Below are 20,631 nucleotides of genomic sequence, written 5' to 3' on the forward strand. Positions count from 1 at the left end.
TGTTTGCCAAGTCACTGATTTCTGCTTTGCTCTACAGATTATATAAAACCGAATTACTGTCCTTTATTGCGTTGTGTATATAAACCAGATGGGTTTTTTAAAAAGTGGTGATTAAAGGAACAGATGCAGTAGGATTGATGGTAAGAAAAACAACAGGGTTCAGCCATATAAGTCAAGCAAAACAAGAGACAAATTGTGGTATAAAATCTAGAGATTTGTGCAATCAGGGACAGGGATGTCTTAACCCTTACTGTGTGATGTGGATAGTTATTCATCTTTAAAAATTCTTTGTAGTGGAAAATTTCTTTATTTCATCATTCTGTCTACCAGACGAACAGAACAAGCAATTTTCTTTTCAGATCGTAGTCTGGAGGATACCAAAAAAAAAATATAAAAAAAATGAAAGATACTGCTGTCCATAGTATGTGTGTAAGAAGTGAGAGTTCTGCAGAAGCGAATGTGCTGTAACAAATCATGTCACTAGGATGGCTGCAGTTTCAAAGATCTTCCACCACGAGAAAGACCACAGGTGGACATTCCACCTGAATTGTCAACATACCTGCTTCATCATAAGATACCGTCAACTTTTCCAGCATTTCTCGGTCAATGGACAGAATTTGTTGTTCCAGGATGGTCTGGTAAGACAAAACACTATTCTCTTTGTCCTTTTCATAGTCTTGAAGGTGCTGTTTTAAGACTTCAGGTAAGCGGGATTTAACATATTCTGCTGCTGACTAAAGAAAGAAAGAGAAAACCCAGTTAGTTTTGTTCGGGTAAAGCTTAGTTACTTGACTTATCTGTTTTGTCACATTTCTCCTTGTACAGGCATATTTAAACACATGCAAAAAATATTAACGTTTTCAAAAAATGCAGTAATATCAGAATTGTGAAATAATAAATAAATAAAAGGACGTACTTCTTCACACGGCACACAGTTAAATTCCGAAATCCATGACCACAGAATGAAGATGAAGCAATGGCTAGCAATGGGAGAGCTTTAAAATGGATTTAGACAAATTCATGGAGGATAGGATATCAATGGCAACTAGCCATAATGGCTATATATTGCCTCCAATATCAGAAGGGGTATGTCTCTTAATACCATCAGAGAGTGCTATTGCACTCAGGTCCTGCCTGCAGACTTCTTGCAAGGCATCTGATTAGAATAGGGTGGACTATTATGTTCTTACCCAAGGCCAGTCAAGTTATTTTGGCGCCTGAGGCAGAATATTCCACAAGTGCCTCTCCCACTCCCTGGCAGTAGAAACACAAACACACACACACACACACACACACACACACAAATTAAAGTGGAAAACATTTGCTGCCCTTTATGGCACCCAAAGTCAGCCACTCGGGCGGTTGTCCCCCCATGCCTAATGGGAGGTCTGGCCCTGTTCTTCGTACAGTTCTTGATTTCTGAACTAGCTTCCCCTCCCCTTGAAAAATCTATTGAATGGTTTCTTTAAATGTAAAGGTTCATCATTGTTCCACCCGATGTGTATGTCTTTAAGGGGCCAGAGCAAGGGCCAGAGCAAGATAACGAGACCCAGCTTTACAGCTGTGAAACACAGCAGGTGCTGCTGAGTTGTACTGATTAAGCTGTGTTGGCAATTGGGTGTAGTATATAAGGAGCAGCACCCAGCTCTCCCATTACCCTGGGGGATGGGTTGGTGGTTGGGTCTGGTTTGTTGTTGATGTATTTAGTGTAAATGGAGTTTTTGCTTTTGTTATTAAAACCTTGTTTAAGTTATTTTTCAGTCCCTTTTTTAATGCATGGTCTCCCCAGCAAGCTCTCTGCAGCGCTACCATACTGCAAATAGCCAACATGCTATTGTCCCCCCCATGCCTAATGTGAGGTCTGGCCTTGTTCTTCATACGGTTCTTGATTTCTGAACTAGCTTCCCCTCCCCTTGAAAAATCATGTTGCCATAATAAGGTATTGTGAGTATTTGCCTTCCCTGAGACATCAGCATCAACATCATTTATTTATACCCCGCCCTTCTGGCTGGGTTTCCCCAGCCACTCTGGGCGGCTTCCAACAAAATATTAAAATACAGTTTTAATTTCTGGATTTCTTTGGATCTGGTTATCACAGATCTCTACCCTATTTACTTCTGGTTTCATGGTAACCACGTCTGTGGGCTCCACATCATTTTTAAAAAAGAAATATTATCTTCTAGATGACTACAAGAAACTAGATATGAATTCCCAAATATATCACTGGAGTAATATTTACTGTTGCAATCTTTGTAAAGTGATATCACAAGTGAGGAATGAACTAACCTTACTTAACACCGTGAGATTCTTAAACCAACGTATATAAATATGGCTATTGCCTTAGGATGCAGCTCTGCAGGTGAAGCACAGAGCTGCTTCTCCCCAGGTACCAACTCACAGAACACTTTGGTTCCTACTATCATTTCAGGTGGTATTCAAGAATGGAGAATACATTCTCTGACGTTACAAAGGAATTAATATACTGAGGAAAGCTTTTTTTTTTTACAAATCCGCTTATTGCCATCTCAATATTATATGAGACACTGGGCACTTTATGAGGCAGCTATTATTTGCCACTTACATGTGCAAACGTGTCTAACAGATGCATGGCTCCAAGCACACTGTGGACAAAGAACAGGGAGTTGTGGCCAGTTGTGGCTTTTCTAACATGTCCATGCTTCAAGACACGCATCTCCTCTTCACTGATAGGGTTGCCATATGTTCTCTTTTCCAGGACATGTCCTCTTTTTCAAGGTTATGTAAAATGAGAGTCGTCATAGCGATCCATAGTTAAATATAGAAGAAAATGTGCCCTCTTTTTCGCTCTTCAAAAAAAGGAAAGCCTGAATTACAGTGAATGAATGGAAGGCGCAACTGGAAGCTCAATGGCTACGATGTAAACAATGGCTGTGGTGTAAACAATCATATGTTCGTTGTTTAGATTGCTAGATTCTTGCTGCTGAACAGCCACCATATGTCCAACTTGTTAAAGATGCTTGGCAAATCACCAATATACTGGGCTGACTCAAAGTTTTTCTAGCTGAAGGATCATTTAACGCCTCAGCAGGATGGCTGAAGAGCAATGCTTGCTTTTGGTAATTTAAGTACAGTTCCCTCAATTAGTCATTGTTTGATTAAATTATTCAGAACATTTAGCTATAGCTAAATTTGGCACTCAACCACCAATGAACTGTTGTTAAATAGCACAGATTGCCAATAAACAATATAACACATCATTATTTGAGCCAATGGCCTGGAAGATATCCAAAGTATGCAGAGTTGTTCAGCAGGAGAGCAAAGTACACAATGTTGAATTTGCATTTTAAAGAATACACAACATCTTGGCAACATTAAGCCAAATATATGGCAATGCATAAACTGATAGTAGTAAGCTTCTAACCCAAATAGTAAAAGGTAAAAAATGGTTAGCAAAGGTAAACAACAACAATAACCCACCAATAATGAGCTAAGAGACCCTGGATAGTCAACATGGTGCCCTACAGATGCTGCTAAACTACAATTCCCATCATTCTTGGCCATTGGCTTTGCTGGCTGAGGCTGAATGGATTTGGAGTCCAACACCTTCTGGAGACTAATGACTTATAAATTATTTTATAAAGAGCATTCTAAGACAAGAAAACAACTCTTGAATTTTGTCCCATTGTAACCAATATAAGATAAAACGTTTACCAATAATTTGCTACCCTTTTTACCTTTACCCTTTTATGGTACTCAAAAGCTGCTGCCTGAAGCTGCCACCTCACTTTGCCTAATGATAGAGCCAGCTATCGGTGCATCAAGGTTGAAGTAAATGTTAACAAGTGGTGCACTTCTTTAATACTGGACAAAACTTCTAAACATTGCCACCTGGAATGTATTCCTGAGGTCACTTTTGCTATTGAACTGAAGAACTACCTCCAATGAAATTTTGCCCAGGTGTGTGTGTGTGTGTGTGTGTGTGTGTGTGTAAATACCGACAATGCAAACTCATTCCCAGATCAACCCAAAATGTCCTTTGACCTCTTGTGACCAAGCACAGTCCACATGGTTGGTGGAAGCTGAAATGGCTTTACTTGAGCACACTTGGGGAGATGCAACCTTGGAAAACATGTGCTGCTGCCCCAGTTGTATGCAAGTAGTGAGCCACAGTGCAGGCAGAACATAACCAACATGGCTAGCAGTCACTGATAGTCTTCTCCTTCATGAACTTGTTCGTGGCTGGGAGCAAGTTCCATAGCTTAAGTACTTTCTTTTGCCTGAATCTTTCAAAACTTAACTGCATTGTCCATGAGACTGAAAGTTGTGAAAGAGGGATAAAAACTTTTCTCTATCCCCATTCTCTATACCATGCATCATTTTTATACACTTCCATTCTTGCTTGCCTTTTCTCTAATGCTCCACATGCCTTTCCTCACAGAGAAGTTGCTTCATCCCCTTGATAACTTTGGTTGCCCTTTTCATACACTTCACAGCTTTAGCAATCTGAGTGCAGAGGACGAAATGGGGCGGGGGGAGTGAGTCCTGTTTTTATCTACTGAATATATCTAAAGCTTTTTCTATACCGCCCTCCAATTCTATACTTCCCAGGCAGGTCACAATAAACATACAAAAAGGCACTGTTAGAAACCCTAACAATTCTTTGTATTTTCCCTGTCCCTATCAAGAAAGCAGCTTGTGTTCCTGAAGCAGAAAAAGTTCATGCATCACTCCATGACCCCCATTTTGGATGTCAGAAATAAGGAGGACTTGATATGCTTTTTGTTCCCTCTGGGAGTTCAAGCATCTGAGTCTGCTCTAAGTCTTAAGGCGGCAAAGGCAGAGCCTGCTGATAAAATATGTTGAGGTTATGTCTAGAGACTTTAAGGAGGAAGTCTCGTTGAGTCTTTGTGCTGTGATTAAAAATAGGGCAGAGTGGCAAGTCACAAAACAATGTAGGGTCTTCCATTTTAGTCTCTTTTGGGTGAAGAAATGCAAGACGAAACTTTGTCCACCACTGCTTCCGGCTTTCCTGTCTATGACACTAAACTACAAACAGAGAAGGAGGGAAAATATTTCCTTCTCTTGGCTGCAACCAAAGTACAATCAAAGACGACATGCGATGGGAAAGGACCCAGTGAAACTTTTGTGCTTCCTTTCCAGTTTCCAAGGAAAATGGGCTCCGGCACAGGAAATGCTAGATTCTGCTTGTGAGATTTGGCTATAAATTGTCCCCTGCAATCCAAGTCTCGTTTGTTTCTGAAGGTTTATATTTAGTCTCCCTAACTCTACAGCTAATTGTGTTAGGAAGCCCTCACGTATCACTGAAGTTATATTCAATTTGTCTAGAAGCCAGGCAGTGCAGAACGAATGAAATTATTCCATCAAATGCAAATTAACTTGCAACATGAGCACAAGATATTTAATGCTAGGTTTTAAATAGTCATTTGCTTCCAGCACTAGGAAGCGAAAAGAAGACACGCCATACAGTAATTGTTTTAGTTCATCGGCACACTGGTGTCAAGCTCAGCAAGTGCCTGAGATGTGAATGTGCATTTTTGAATGGCTCACATCGGATAGCATTCTGATGTAAACATGTTTGCAACCATGTGGGTTAGAAAATATGTTGCACTTTTCCTGATTTTCAGTTATTACTTCATAGGCGATTAGCCCCTGGGGCCATTGTGGAATTGTGAAAGACCAGCATAGGTATGTATGAAGCTGCTGTCCATACTGACTAGAAGCAGCTGGCCTGTTCTGCTACCCTCAAATAGGGATGCAGGACAACTTTAGACAACAGACACCTTCAGACAACTTAAGTTTACACTGACTTGACTCAGGGTGATGCAAAAGCAGTAAATATTTGCAAAGCACTTGGGATTACTTTAGTATGTGCAACAGAAATACGAGTTGGATCCAGATAAGGTTCCAACTCAACTGATGAAGGAAGAGCCTCTGGGTTCAACCCAGTGTGTGCAATATTTCTTTTCAGTGAATCAATGTAATTTGTCTTAATGATGGACTTCAGAATGTTGCAAAGGGCCTCTGCACATCTGGAAATCTCTAGTCCTCTTTGTATCAGTTCAGCACAGTTCAAGGACTGGGGGGGGGGGGGCAAATCGGCATTTTCTCTAAAGCAAATGGCGGCGCACATAAAAAACAACAAAGCCACTGCAACAGGAAAAGCTTTTGAAAAATGGAGAAATTAGAAAGATCTCAAAGTTGTTCTAAAATGCATCTAAGTATTTCCTACAGGGGAGATTTATGGTGCTCTCACATACGCTCTCCACCTCCTCCAACTTTCCCATTGCATGACGAGATATTACAGAGATTTCATATTCCATCATCCTTTGGGAACAGACAAGGTCCTGCTGCCCTTGAAGGATGCTTAGGCACCCATGTATTTGGCAGAAATGATATAAACAGTTTTTGCAGCACACATTTCAACTTTCTTAGGTCTACCTTTAAATTCATCTTGCTTAACAGTTAACTTCTGACATCTGGTTTTTTTTGTTTTCTGTTTTGTGAAAAACAACAGCAGAATGGATATACTGACCCAGCAGAGAGGGATGGTAAAGTATTTGAATATGGAGCATTAAGACTTCTACTAGGCTTGTTGTTTATCATCGTTGGGATGAAAAATCTTTTGGGGATTTTTATTATTATTTAATGAGTGGGTGTGTTATTTTATAGTTTAATAACAACATTTTTATAGTCTATATATCTTCAAATTCCATGGTAACCAAAAAATGCTCCAAAGGAAACATAGAATTTTTACAAGCTTTTTTCTCTTTTTTTGGCAGAAGGACTTGGTTGACACATGGTGTTTGCGTGTTTGCAACTGGCAATTGAACCTTATTAAAAGAAAGATAGGCCGTTTTATTTTATTTTTTTCTTCTTGGGACTTTTAAAAAGAAACATTTGTGAAATCGATGAGAAACAGAGGGGATATGAATATTGCCTGGAACTCATTGAAATGCCATAATATGGTTCTGCAAATATGCTGAGCTTTAAACCGTGGAAATCAAAGTAACATGTTAAACTTTTAAAAAGCCATTGACAATATTGAAATACCTTGGAGAGTTATTATCTAGTCACCTTATGCAATTTAACTGTAAATGGCTGCATTTTATCACTCCAATCAATAATAATAATAAAAATTTCTGAGTATAATTTCTTTCAGATAAGGCATGAGTTTATTCTCTAGTTAGAAATATCTTCTTTAGATTCAGAGGAGAACTGTATGCACTTGAAAATATTCTTTATCCAAAATGGCAGTAAGGGATTAGTCAGGTATTTATGAGATCTAATCTCTACTGAAATATCAGCTTTCCTTAAAAAAAAAAAAAAAGGTAGGAAGATCCAGACCTTTTGATTATTTGGGAAAATGAATCATACCAATTAATTCGTTAATTTAATAGATTAATTGCAAAAATCAAATAGCAATTGTACATACCTCCATTTGGATGAAGCAGGTGCATAATTTAGATCGCAATACATGTTAGAGGGGAGGGGAAAGTCACGCTGGCTTTTTACATGCATTTTCCAAGTTCAAAATGGTTACGGCCATTTGGAACATAATACTGAACAGGCAAGTGCCTATCAATTCCAGCTGACATTTTAATAGGTTATCTCAAAAGCAATGTGGAAGAAGACAGATTTGCTATCCACAGCTAAAATGGCAATTTTAATTTCTGGAAGAAAAATATTCCTCATCAAGTATCTCAATGATTTTATTAGATATGGGACATAGCATTCTGTGAAAACTCAGGAAGGGCAGGTCAACTGAGAATTGTAATGAAGTTCAGTGGTGTTCTGGAATGACAAATTCAGCAGCACTGCATGACTGCTCACTTTGTTTGCACTGATTAGACTCAAGACACTGCTTTAAGTTTGCTGTAATTGTTTCCCCACCTCCAACATTATTGGATCTACATTGATGCCTATCTTGTTTCTGAGCTCAATCAGCTTTAAAGGCCTACATGTTTTGAGGTCAGAGTACATAAAGAACCCCTCACTTGCTCCCACATAATCCCTCTCTCCCACTGAGATCTTTGAGGAAATATCTGCTATGTGTTCCACCACTGTTGGAGGTAAGGGCTGGTGGGGACATGGGACAGAGACTTCTTTATTGCAGCACCATGGAACTCTTTCTCATGGAAGAGTTGCACAACTCATTGCTAACCTTCAGAAAGCTGGTGAAGAACATCGTGTTCCAATGATGCTTCAGTGGTGACCTGCCGTTCTGATTAGATTCACATCTGTTCTGTAGCTGATGGTGCTTTTCTATTTCTATGGTGCTCCTGTGCTTTTTAAAAATTAGGCTGAGTGGTGTATGAAATTTTATGGTTGATTTTATGGTAAAACATAGGGAAGCCTGCTTGAAACATGGGGTGGGTTTGGCGGGCAAGACCAATGGCTAATCTGTCATGCAAATTGTTGCATCTGGAGGAAGTTAAGGCATCTGGATGGCTACTGTGAGAACAGGCTATGGGACTAGATGAGCCTCTGGTTTGATCCAGCAGGTCTTTTCTTAAGATAAGCTCATATGTCAGGTGAAGAACATATTGTGACCTCTTTCCAACATTATGTCTGCCATCACCCTCAGTCTCCTTATGTTCTATGTCCTCTATATGAATGCAACCACATATAAACATTTATCCCTCTTAGGCAAGATCATAAGTAACCAAACATTTTGAATTCCCTCAGGCCATTAAATTAATGAGGCCTTACTGTGGATATTTAGAAGTTGAGGCATTCCGTGCCCATCAAGCTAAGAAATAAGAAATAATTCATCAAATATTGTTTCTAGTCACACCTGTGGTTTATCCTGGAATGAACCTTCCACTCTTTTAAAAATTGTTTTCTTTTAATCTGATTATATGTCCGATTACGTGCCTGTAATTTGTCGAGCAAAGATTTATGCCACCTATTACTACAACTGTACTTTTAAACTAGATGCTATTGCAACAGTAAATGTGTGAATCCCAGAACTCAAATGTGGAGTGACATGGAATATACAATATAATCACTACTTCAAATGCAGTAATTCTGGTTTTTAGAGAGAAACATTTTATGTATCTAACTTGCCTTTGGCCACGGGAATATTTTCACTAAAAGCAAACACTTCTCTCCTCACCCGGTTTCAATTCACACTATTACAGTTGAGAAATGTAGCAGGTGAAATTATACATGAACAGCAATTTTATACATGGGGGCTCCCCCCATGTATCCCCTCCCCAGGTATTCAGTGGTCTGGTTTGCAAATTCTTAACAACAACATGCATGAGACTCTTAATCCCAGGATCGTGGGTTCAAGCCCCACGTTGGGCAAAAGATTCCTGCGTTGCAGGGGATTGAACAAGAATGACCCCTCTACAGGTTGCAGACCTCCCAACTCTACAGTTCTATGATTCTAGGACTAGATGGGTCATTTGTTTAACAATGTAGAAGTCTGCTGGATCAAGCCACTGGCCCATCCATCTTCTTCTCACATTGACCAACCAGATGTTTATGAAGTCCGCAAGCAAGACCTGAGTGCAACAGCCCTCTCCCCCACTATGGTTTCCAGCAACCAGTATTCAGAAATCTGACAGGCACATGGTGAAAAGTTTGACCCAACAGGGCAAATCTTAGATTTTTTATTAAAAACTACCATTAAATATCACTGTGGAAAAACCCAAAACTGACCAAAGCAGATTTCCACATAAATAGATATGTATAGGATGTACATATTTTTCAGAGGCATCTTTCTATACACTCTGAGATATGATCTACTGGAATACGTTACTGTATTAAGAGCAAAACTGAGGAACTATTATCTGAAATAGGTTGTTTTGGGAAATATCTGAGGCATGCGAGACATATAATACTGGTCGTTCTCTGCTCCACTACTGCCTGTAAAACACTGATTTTTCAACTGAAGCTGGAAGCCATTAAGACTTTTATAAATGTGTCCAATGAAGTGTGAAGAATGTGGACTTCTCCTTTTTCATTCCGTTTCCAACTGTACAACGATCCAAGCTGAGCTTTAATGCAGTTCTGGAAAAATTGGAAGCATCGGGGCTTAGACTGATTATCAAATGAAGCAATTCTGTTCGGCCTTGATGAAACTCACATCCTGCTTTAAGACAGTTCAAGGAAATGTGCCTGTAGATCAAAAGCTCTCCACCAGCTAGACAAAACGCACTTCGTATTTTGAACACCTAAGTCTTAATTATTTGGGCTGATCTAATGTTATTCAGACAATTAAGGTTATTGCTTCTACAGTCTTATAGACACACTTATGAAGGTCTCACTGCTTGCCATTTGACAACTGAAGAGTTCTAGTAATCTGAATTTGTTCCAGAACAGATGTTCCCAAACTGTGGCTCGTGAGCTTCATTCGAGTGCAGTGGTTGAAGAAGGGAGACAGCACATCCATCGCATTAAATATTATTGCTTTTTAATTTCTTACATTTCCTATTTGCAGTCTATGGAATTTGAAAGGAATTCCTAGAAAGGATCGAGTCTATAATGTCGGGATGATAAACCAAACAGAGGCACCAAGTGGCCTGTATGGGTGGGAGACTTAGATATGACTCCACTTGGACAAAGACAACCTTGAAACTGTTATACATGCCTTCATAGAATCACAGAGTTGGATCCCGGGAGTAACCCAGTCCAACCCCATGTGATGCAGGAATCTCAGCTAAAGCATCCATGTCAGATGGCCATCCAATCTCTGTGTTATGTGTGCCGGCGTGGTTGCTCGTGAGCGAACAGGCAAGACCCTCACTGGTATTTTCAGAGGCTTTATTATCGGTGCAAAAACATTCACAGTGCAGAACGTCTCAGTTCCATGTCTTGCTCAGTCACTAGCAGATTCTGGGAGTGGACGGTCCTTAAACTTTCACCAGCAGAGTAGTCTCTTGACCCCCATCCCACGCTTCCCCTCTCTGCGCGTAAACCGACTGCACAGAGAGGGCATGGGCAAAGGGGGACCTGCCTCCCCCCCGCTTTGTTCATGCTCGGTGCTGTGGCTCCCCCTTGCACTCTCTGAGCCCTGCATCCCTTCCCCACTGGAGGCGGGGCTTCCCTCCTCTGCGGAGGAAGTGTGCTTCTCACGATCTTTGGAGGCTCCCTGTAACCCAACTGCCCTTCCACCTCTCGCCTCTGAGCTGACGGCAGTTCCCTGACACTCTGCTTCATAGTCTCCTGTACAGTGAATCGTATGCAGTGCCAGAAACGTCAGTTTAGTTCAGAATGTGGCTGCCAGTATGAACACATTATGCCAATGATATATAATCTTCCCTGGTTCCCACTCCATTTATGGGAATTCAAACAACTGTTTTTGATATTTAAGGCCCTTCATAGCTTGGGATCCACATATACGAAGACAGTTTCTTTTTACATGTACCTATGCAGACTCTGAGATCTTCTAGAGGCAAATGCCCCTGCCAGGTGAGGTATGGCTACCAATAAAAGGGCCTTTTCAGTGGTAGCACCTCAGTTGTAGAATCCACTTCCCAGACCGTGTTGCCCTGGCACTTACTCTGTTGACAGGCAAAAGCCTTGTTATTTTCCCAGGCCTCCAAAATCTGTTTTGGTCTATGCTGTTTTATTCTGCTCTCTTGAGTCTTATTTAAGCTTTATACTATATCTTTTGAGGATTTTTAGCCCATAATATATGTTAATTAGTTTACCATTGCCACGTTTTCTATGTGATCAAGAACTCTGGGCAAATACCACAGCTAGTTAATTAAATATCACTGTCTGTCACTTTCTTCATTTCATTTCCCTCTAACCTCACCGTTTACAATCCCCCTCTTCCAAAACACACTCCTGTAACTCAGGATAACACTTTATGCACCTGGTAAAGCAGATGATAGCCCGCACAAGCGCATGCTGTAATAAATGTGTTAGTATTTTCAGTTGCATGTACATGATCCCAATGTAATGCAGGCATAAGGAAACTAGAAAGAAATTGCAATTTAAGATTATTTTGGTAAGCAAAGTATCTTCCTCTGCTGTTCAGGATCCCCTATATTTCAATCAGCCAAGATAAATAATCCTTGCTGGCCCTAGTGAGAGGCTGAAAAGTTCATGCCATGTAATCTTCAGTTAGTCAAAGAGAGTATTAATGGCTATGGTGAAAGTACCCAGTTGAACTAACAGATGCCAATTGCTTCCTCAGGGATGAACAAGGTAAAAAAGAAGCAATGCTCACCAAATTACATATTTCCTCTTAGTCATTTCAAATGAACCTGTTTTTTGAAAAAACCCTCACAGGGACAACCTGCAGTATGTGCACTGTGTAACGGCCTCAGTCTGAAAGGTAATTAAGTGTCCTTCAGCTACAGTCTATTTTCCTACATCATGTCTTTTTTGCTTAATGAAAAATCTATAGTCAAACTAAAGGAGTTTTAAAAATCCATACTAATTCATTGCTGAAGACTGCTATGTTCTGCGCAGGAAAAGCAAAGGCGAGTCTGAAAGCGAATCACACTTCCCCCATAAATCTATTCAAGAAGACTAATGGGGGTGAGGGATAGTGGCACATCCTTGTTAATGATGTGTGTTTTTGGAGCTTTTAATGTGGGTAGCATGGATTTAAAGAGCAGTCTTTTTTAAAAAATAAAATAAATATTAGTAATAATTTATATAGCCATCAGCATGTGCAAAGTGCTTTATGGCCTTTAAGAACACATTGGAAGATTATTAATAAACCATGGAGATTTTGCCAGATGATCCAGTGGCTGCATTGCCCATGTAATGCCAAGCTACACACCCAAACGGCCTCACCCAGCCACCATCTTTCTCTTCTTCCTGCCTCCATGGCCAAGATGCAAACGCTTGCATTCACTTTCCATTTTGCACAGGCTCCTGTCTTAGCATTGCTTATGGTAACACAAACTCTGGTTAGCTAAAGAAGCCAGATTCATAACCCATGATTTGAAGTCAGCTTGTTTAGAAACTGTCAGGGAACTGCCATCGGCTCAGAGGCGAGAAATAGAAGAGCAGTTGTGTTATAGGGAGCCTCCGAAAATCTTGCGAAGCAGTTCCTCTTCCGGGGAGGAGGAAAGCCCCACCTCCAGTGGAGAAGATGTGCAAAGACCAGAGGATGCTAGGAAGAGCCTTAACACCACTCCTGGGCAAGCCGGACTGGAGGGAAACAGGCTCTTGCCATCGCCCATCCTGTGCAGTAGCCTAAGGTGCAAAGAAGGGAGGAAAGGTTGGGGGTAACGAAACTTTTATGTTGGGGGAGGTCCAAAAAAAGACCACTCCTGGATTCTGCTAGCGATTGAGCCAGGCATGAGCTTTGGGGCTCTTCACCGTAAATAGTTTGCACCACAATAAAGCCTGTAAAACACAGGTTGCAGTCCTGCCTGGTTACTCTCAAGCAACCGCAACAGCCACCTGACAGAAACTGACCAGGGTTTTGTTTTGAGGCACAATCTGACTGGAAACAGCAGGGTACAAACGGTCACGCTCCGGCTGAACTTTCCTGATGTGTGTTGCATAGCACGCTCAGAGTGCTTCTGACCAGCATAACACAACCAGACATTATTAGTAGTGGAAGAGTGGCTAGAGGTGTCCTTATCATTTAAGAGCAAGCAAACACAACACAACACAGCACAACACAACACAACGCAACACAACTGAAGAGATTTGCTTATGGGGGACTCTGCATTACCAAAAATGAGTGGAGGGGGTCCCTTGTCAAGGACTCTTAAGGCAACAGTATCATGGCTGGGGTGGGTGTCTTTACATTTTTAACTCTTTCACACTAACAGTTTTTTTGGGGTGCTACATAGGCGCCGACTCCATGGGGCCTGAGGGGGCCCGAGCCCCCTCAAAAATTCATTTGGGGGGGCTCTGCCCCCCCAATAATTTAAGAAAATTATTAGTTATATTATGCTTTTTAAAATCACAAAATTATGTTGGTATTTTTTATTTTCCTTGTTTGACGATAGTTACCTTTTAAAATACATTCAGTAATGAGTTAAAACAAAGCCACTCCCGATCTAGAGAGGGGGTGGGGTTGCGGGCTCTCGACCCATCAACAATCTCGCGGGGCTGGCGTCAGCCCCGCGAGAAGCGGGGATTCCCCCTAGCTCATTAATATTCACCGCCCACATCGGCAGCCAATCGGCTGTCGCAAAGGGCGGGCCCTCACAGGTTCACTTAAGGTCGGGGCAGCCCAGGGCTCGCCCCTTTTGTTCCCCCAGCAGCAGCGGTTTGGAGGTCTTGGGCCCCCCAATATTTTTTATAAGTCGGTATGGGCCCCCACCCCCCCAATATTTTTTATAATTCAGCGCCCCTGGGGTGCTACCTTCCTCCTCCACACCCCATACAATCAATGGAGACGCCACTGTTTCTTTCCATGTTGGGGGGGGGGAGAATGAACAGCTGCATCCCCCAAAAAAGTGGCTGGGGGTGGAGAAAGTCCACCCACTCCAAGGAACCTTGTGGCAGCAATGGGGTTCCTTGCTGGAAAGAAAGGGAGTGGCTATTTAGGGACTCGACAGCAGCAGCAGAAAGGCGAGGGGAGGAAACAAAATGTAAATATAAAATTATTCTCTCCAGCAAAACCTTTTGGGGTTTTCATCATGCAAAATGGAAGCGCATCTCCTTTTGCTGATTTTGTTGCCATGAAACGGCTGTTAGGAAAACACCAAAACAAGATTATAGGCATTTTTCAGATATTGGAATTTTGGGAAACACTTGTTTGAAATTACATATGCTCTGATAGAATCTGGCTTGCCTTAAACAACCATTAACTGCACACAATATAGGGATCCATAACACAAAAAACAAACAAACTCATTCTTAATTGCTCCACATTTTTACTGGGTAACAACAGCAGCTGGTGAATAACACTGAAGCCTGAAAACTGAAAACTAATGCTAAGCAATTAGAAAGGAGGGAGTGTATCATTAATGTCATCTACAAGAATGTTCTGTGCTGAGAAGTATCCCCACCGAAATATCCTGGCTTTCCTCAGATATGAAAAGCAGAAAAAATAGATATGACTGTAAGAAATATTTTATGGACATACCGTACTTCTAAATGGCCTTATTCCCTCCACAAACTCCCCCCCCTGCAAAAAATGCATTAAGGCTACATAAAAATAAGCAGGTCTACCAAGACCTTGAAAAATATGCACAGAGTTTTCATTAAAAAAAAAAAAACCGCAGAAGAAAACCTTTATGGTAAGATAAGCATGGTCTTCCATAATGCCGCTGAAGAAACTAATTAGCTGGAAGGTAGGTTATCATTTATAAAACAGATTTCCCTGCATCAGAAACTGGCAGGATGAAGGCTCCCTTCCCCACAGCCTTCACCAGAAATTTATGGCTGCTATTGTTAAAGGGGTTTACAACCCACCCTGCCTGCCCAGCAACTGTGTCCCGCTACCAAGTAAATTAATTACACATGGTTAATCCTGTTGCTAAAAATAAATCAGGTTTTCCTGTGCTGAAAGCCACTTTTCCTTCCCATCTGCTTCATTCCCAACCCCCTTTCCCGTCTTTTTTGGAAGAAGTTTCTTGAAGTTGATTCCGACACCTGCTCAATAGGTCATCAGCCTGCTTCATGACTTGCCTCTTACCTGAGCAAGCCCTTGTTGGAACCACTGTTTGCCTGAAATTGGACTGTGGACTGGCCCTGAACGTTGCTGTTGTCTGTGCCCATAACAGCCTTGCTGGAAGGTTCGCTGCAACCTGGGACTCAGCTAGGGCAAGAAAGTGTGCTCAGGGCCAGTGAAGGAGAAGCCTAATTTTGCCCAGAGAGAGCATGTGGCGCAAAGCAGGTATTCCTGAGGGCACAACTCTGGCAACCCTGGTCTTAAAAAAACAAGACTGGCCATTTTTAGAATGTTCACATTTGGCCATCCTTGGACTTCTCACCTGTATCACCGGAGTTTGCTTGGTTACATATGGCACAGTATCTTGGGGTGTTAATAGACCAAAAGCTTAATTTGAGTCAACACTGCTGAATTGCAACTTATCACCAAACTTGCAACTTGTCTGAATTGCAACTTATCATCAAACTTAAAACCATGGAGAGACCTGGTCTGACATTGGATTCTTATCTCATTATACATGACAAAGCCATTTTCACCTTCTCACCCCTTGCTTTTTCCTGTAAGACCTATTGCAGTCGTTAAGAGTCGTCAACAGGCTCATCACAGCTATCTGCCAATCACCCATTCCCACCACCCTTCTGAGTAATACCCCTCCCCACCTTCTCACTATATAGAAGAGTCTGGAAACTTCTGTTTCAGTGTATCTGAAGAAGTGTGCATGCACACGAAAGCTCATACCAAGAACTAACTTAGTTGGTCTTTAAGGTGCTACTGGAAGGATTTTTTTTTGTTTTGACTATGGCAGACCAACACGGCTACCTATCTGTAATTGAGTCGACACTGTGATGCGGTAGCAAAAACAACAAAACCCTAATGTAGCATCAAGAGAAGATTTATGTCCTGACCAAGGGAAGTAATAGTCTATTCTGCAATGGTCAGACCACACCTGGAGTACTGTGTCCAGTTCTGGGCACCACAATTTAAGAAGTATATCGACAAGCTGGAATGTGTGACAAGGAGGGCAACCAAGATGATCAAGGGTCTGGAAACCAAGCATTATGAGGGGGTAGGGTATGCTTTTTGAATTATGATGTTGGAGGAGACTCTTGAGAGTCCCGTGGACTGCAAGAAGATCAAACCTATCCATTCTTAAGGAAATCAGCCCTGAGTGCTCACTGGAAGGACAGATCCTGAAGCTGAGGCTCCAATACTTTGGCCACCTCCTGAGAAGAGAAGACTCCCTGGAAAAGACCCTGATGTTGGGAAAGATGGAGGGCACAAGGAGAAGGGGACGACAGAGGACGAGATGGTTGGACAGTGTTCTCAAAGCTACCAGCATGAGTTTGACCAAACTGCGGGAGGCAGTGGAAGACAGGAGTGCCTGGTGTGCTCTGATCCATGGGGTCACAAAGAGTCGGACACGACTAAACAACAACAACAAAAGGGTATGCTTAGCCTGAAAAAGAGGAGACCGAGGAGATATGATGGCCATCTTCAAGTATCTCAAGGGCTGTCACATGGAGGATGGAGCAAGCTTGTTTTCTCCTGCTCTGGAGGCTAAGACCCAAACCAATGGCTTCAAGTTACAAGAAAGGAGATTCCGATTCAAAATCTGGAAGAACTTTCTGGTGGTAAGAGCTGACAATGGAACAGATTCCCTCAGGAGGTTGTGTAGAGGGTTTTTAACCTTGAAGGGTTTTAAACTGAGGTTGGATGGTCATCTGTCATGGATGATCTAATTGTGATTTCTGCACTGCAGGTGGTTGGACTAGATGACCCTTGGGATCCCTTCCAACTCTACAATTCAATGAATTCCCACACACTTAAACCCAGGAAATATCTGAAAAGAAATGTGTCTCAAACTTCAGAAATATGTATGCAACTTGAAATGCTTTCTGAGGAAGCTGAACATAAAGATTCGCAGTCAGAATATGTCTTGAGATGTTTAGGGGCTCCTTCTGATGCCGTGACTTATGGAATAAGTCAAGTGATGTTAATGGAATCACACTGGGGCAAACCTCATGTGCATTCAAAAGAATAGTAGCCTCTTGGTAATAATTCTGAAGTCAAAACCTAGAATATTAAAAACAGCACAGACTGTGGAAGATAATAAGCACGCTTGGGAAGTGCAAGGAGCATTTACTCTTCAAAGGAAAGGAATAGGTTTAAAAATAGTTATGGGGGGACTCAGAAATAGCACTCCCTTGGTGCAACACATTTTTAGAATATTTGGTACACTGCTAACGGTTCAGCAAGAAAGAAGTCATTTTCATGTGGATCTCTTGCATTTTTCTACGAAAGTATCGCCATAAACCTGCTGGTTGAGACGTCTTTTCCTACCAGTCTCCAGAACTTAAAACAAAAACCAGAACCTATGACCTAGAAGCCAAAGGCGGCACAAATGATCTCTCCAGATTCTCCAAAGACACAACAACAACAACACAAAGTCAATGCGACAATTTCTGAAAAACACTGATTTTGTAGGAGCCAAAAATCACTGCACTCTCAAAGTCCTTTTTCAAATCAGAAATGACATAGCCATGAGAAAATTAAACTGGTAGTTCCAAGGAGATGTGCTAAGTTTGAATTAGTATTCACACTGAAGTGTCAAGGATATATTAAATCCATAATTACAGTAATCCACAGCTGCTTCAGTTGTAGAAAATAATGAATTGCCCAGTGAGAACTGGTGTCCATGAAATGGAAAGAAAAGGCCATCTGCTGTAGGACATGGCTTCAGCTTAATGCTTTGAACACAAGAGGGCTTGATCCTCCTTGACATCATCCATTTATGGATTTATGGCTATTAGTATTTCCAGATAACAGCATGGCAAAATTGAAAGACAGTCGAAATAAAGGAGGAAATGGAGGTTTTCAAATACTTCTGGTATGTTCAAAATGCACTTGTCAATCTTTTTCCTTTCAATGCTTGTTTGTTTAAAAGAAGGGATCTGTATATTTGGGTCTACCAACATTAGCTACTCTGCTTAATGCTATGTGTTAGTTATATGGAAGCCTGTTTAGATAATGAAGTTTATAGCACAGAATGTACACGCTTATTTGTGAGGACAATGTGTGCATCTGCTTCAGGAAGATTAAATAGAACTGGCATTTGAAAATATAGCACGAGAAATGTTGAACTGGACTTCCGACAGCATAATTCATCTGAAGACCTTAGAGTATAGTAATAGAAGGCACAAAACCCACACAGAGCGGTTGATATTATTAAAATGATATAACACTTGGCAGAAGGGAAGGGAAGAGATGTAGGAGCCATGCCAAGGTCACTGCAAATTGGCAGCATGATCAGGTCCTACAATTCTGGTTTGTGTGTTTCAGCATTTATGCTCTGCTTTCCCATTCAACAAATCACATCACCAACAGTTAAATGAGAAACAAGCACAACAACAAAAAGCATAGCAAAGATAGAGCAGAGAAAGTAGATTCTTAAAACTCTGAGGTGTAAATAAATCAATAACCATTGGCTTGACGTACCAGATTCTTGCCGAGGCAAAGAAAACGGAGAGCGGATCTCTGTGACGATGCAATTGATCCTGATTTTCAGGTCAAGTGAAAACTTGTTTTCTGGTTCTGATGGAAGTACTGAATTACAGCTTGACTCAAACTTTGAAAGGTGGATGGAAACTGGCAAATGAGATGGGACTGAGGTAGGGGAAGAGGAGCACGCAACAAGCCCAGGGTGTCCTTGATGGTTCTTGTAGGGCAGGAGTAGGGAAAGTTACTCAGTCTGAGGGCCGCAAATTTATGGGATCCACAGGTTGGTGTGGGTGGGGCCAGAGGCAAAAGGAGCAATGCACGTGACTCTTACTTTTGTACATAAGCCTGAATTACAACTGTACAAAATTCAGAGTTACACACACACACACACACACACACACACACACACACACGGATTACCAACAGTTCAAAGACACATTCTAGCCAGGCAAAAGCACTTGACGGAGCTGTATTGAAGGGAGAATCTTGAGGGTCTTATAGTGAGGGCTGGCAGGCCACTCCTGTCAGAGTGCCAAACCATAGTTTCACGTTTCATCTCAGGATGACTATTGCCTTTTCTAATTCGGAAGGGCAGATTACCACTGGGTCACTGGCAAGACGCTGGAGGGATTGACCCTCTCACCAACCTTCTTCATCCAAAGCCTTGAGAGGTTTTGGGGTGAACAATTTTTAATTTCACATTTCCTTGGAATGCTCAATGACAGGCAGGCAGAAGGAATGAAAGGATGTGGTACTCCAAGGACTGGAGCTGCTGCTATTATTACATCAGATGGATACAGAAACAAAGGCATGTTACTGCTCAAAAATTCACAAGAGAGTTCGCGATGGAAAGCTCTAATATGCCGCTCTTATGTATGGTGATGCTATCAGAGGTCCATGTTCCCCACTTTACAATTGACATCCCTCTTCTTTCAAGGGCTGTCAGAGGACAGTCCTGAACCTGAAAGTATGCCCATTCTAAGTCCAATGTAAAGGATCTTAAGAAGGGAGATAATGAGACCTTGAAGTTGCCCATCAACAGTTAGCTCCTAGATGCCAGACACAGATCACTTGGACACGACCTTGCCTACTATGGTGAGAAGTATTCCATTTCTATTTAAAATATAATAATCATTTTTAGTATTTTAAATCATAGTAATTATTGTGTAAATTTGTGTCCTCTTTTCTCTCCCTTGCTGACGTGCAAGTAGCCACCCTAGAATGCCAAAAGTTTATATAATGTTTTAACTGTGTTTACAGATAAAATGCCAAGATGGAGACAAAACACCCCCCCCACACACACACACATTGCAACTTAATAATTCCTTAATAGGAAGGCTAAAATATTAATTTAAGTTCACATCTCAGTTCACAAACCTAGTGAGAACTAAGTGTGCCAATTAATTATTGTTTGCAATTCATAGGCACATATATGGTTTTTGGATTAGAAAATCTAAGGCTGGTTGTTCCAAATATTTAGCAGAACGTAGCATGCCCTGAACTGGATCAGTTCATGAAGGAAATCAGGCAGTACTGCAGGAGGAAATAAGATAATGTGTGGCATTTTAAAAATATATATCCCTGAAACA

At 41.4% G+C, this 20,631-nt stretch overlaps 1 protein-coding gene across 2 annotated transcripts in view; it reads right to left on the reverse strand.

Moving 5' to 3' along the window:
- Window positions 1-20,631, reverse strand: part of PPM1L (protein phosphatase, Mg2+/Mn2+ dependent 1L) — a 171,991-nt gene that overhangs the window by 46,309 nt on the left and 105,051 nt on the right. Inside the window, exon 3 of one of the 2 annotated variants that reach the window (XM_083739863.1) lies at window positions 560-734. In XM_083739863.1, the coding sequence (XP_083595989.1) occupies window positions 560-734 (175 nt within the window). The remainder of the gene's footprint in view (window positions 1-559; window positions 735-20,631) is intronic. The other variant, XM_083739862.1, reaches the window with a different exon arrangement.

This window comes from Podarcis gaigeae (assembly GCF_964106915.1).
Source record: "Podarcis gaigeae genome assembly, chromosome: 5".
Lineage (NCBI taxonomy): Eukaryota > Metazoa > Chordata > Lepidosauria > Squamata > Lacertidae > Podarcis > Podarcis gaigeae.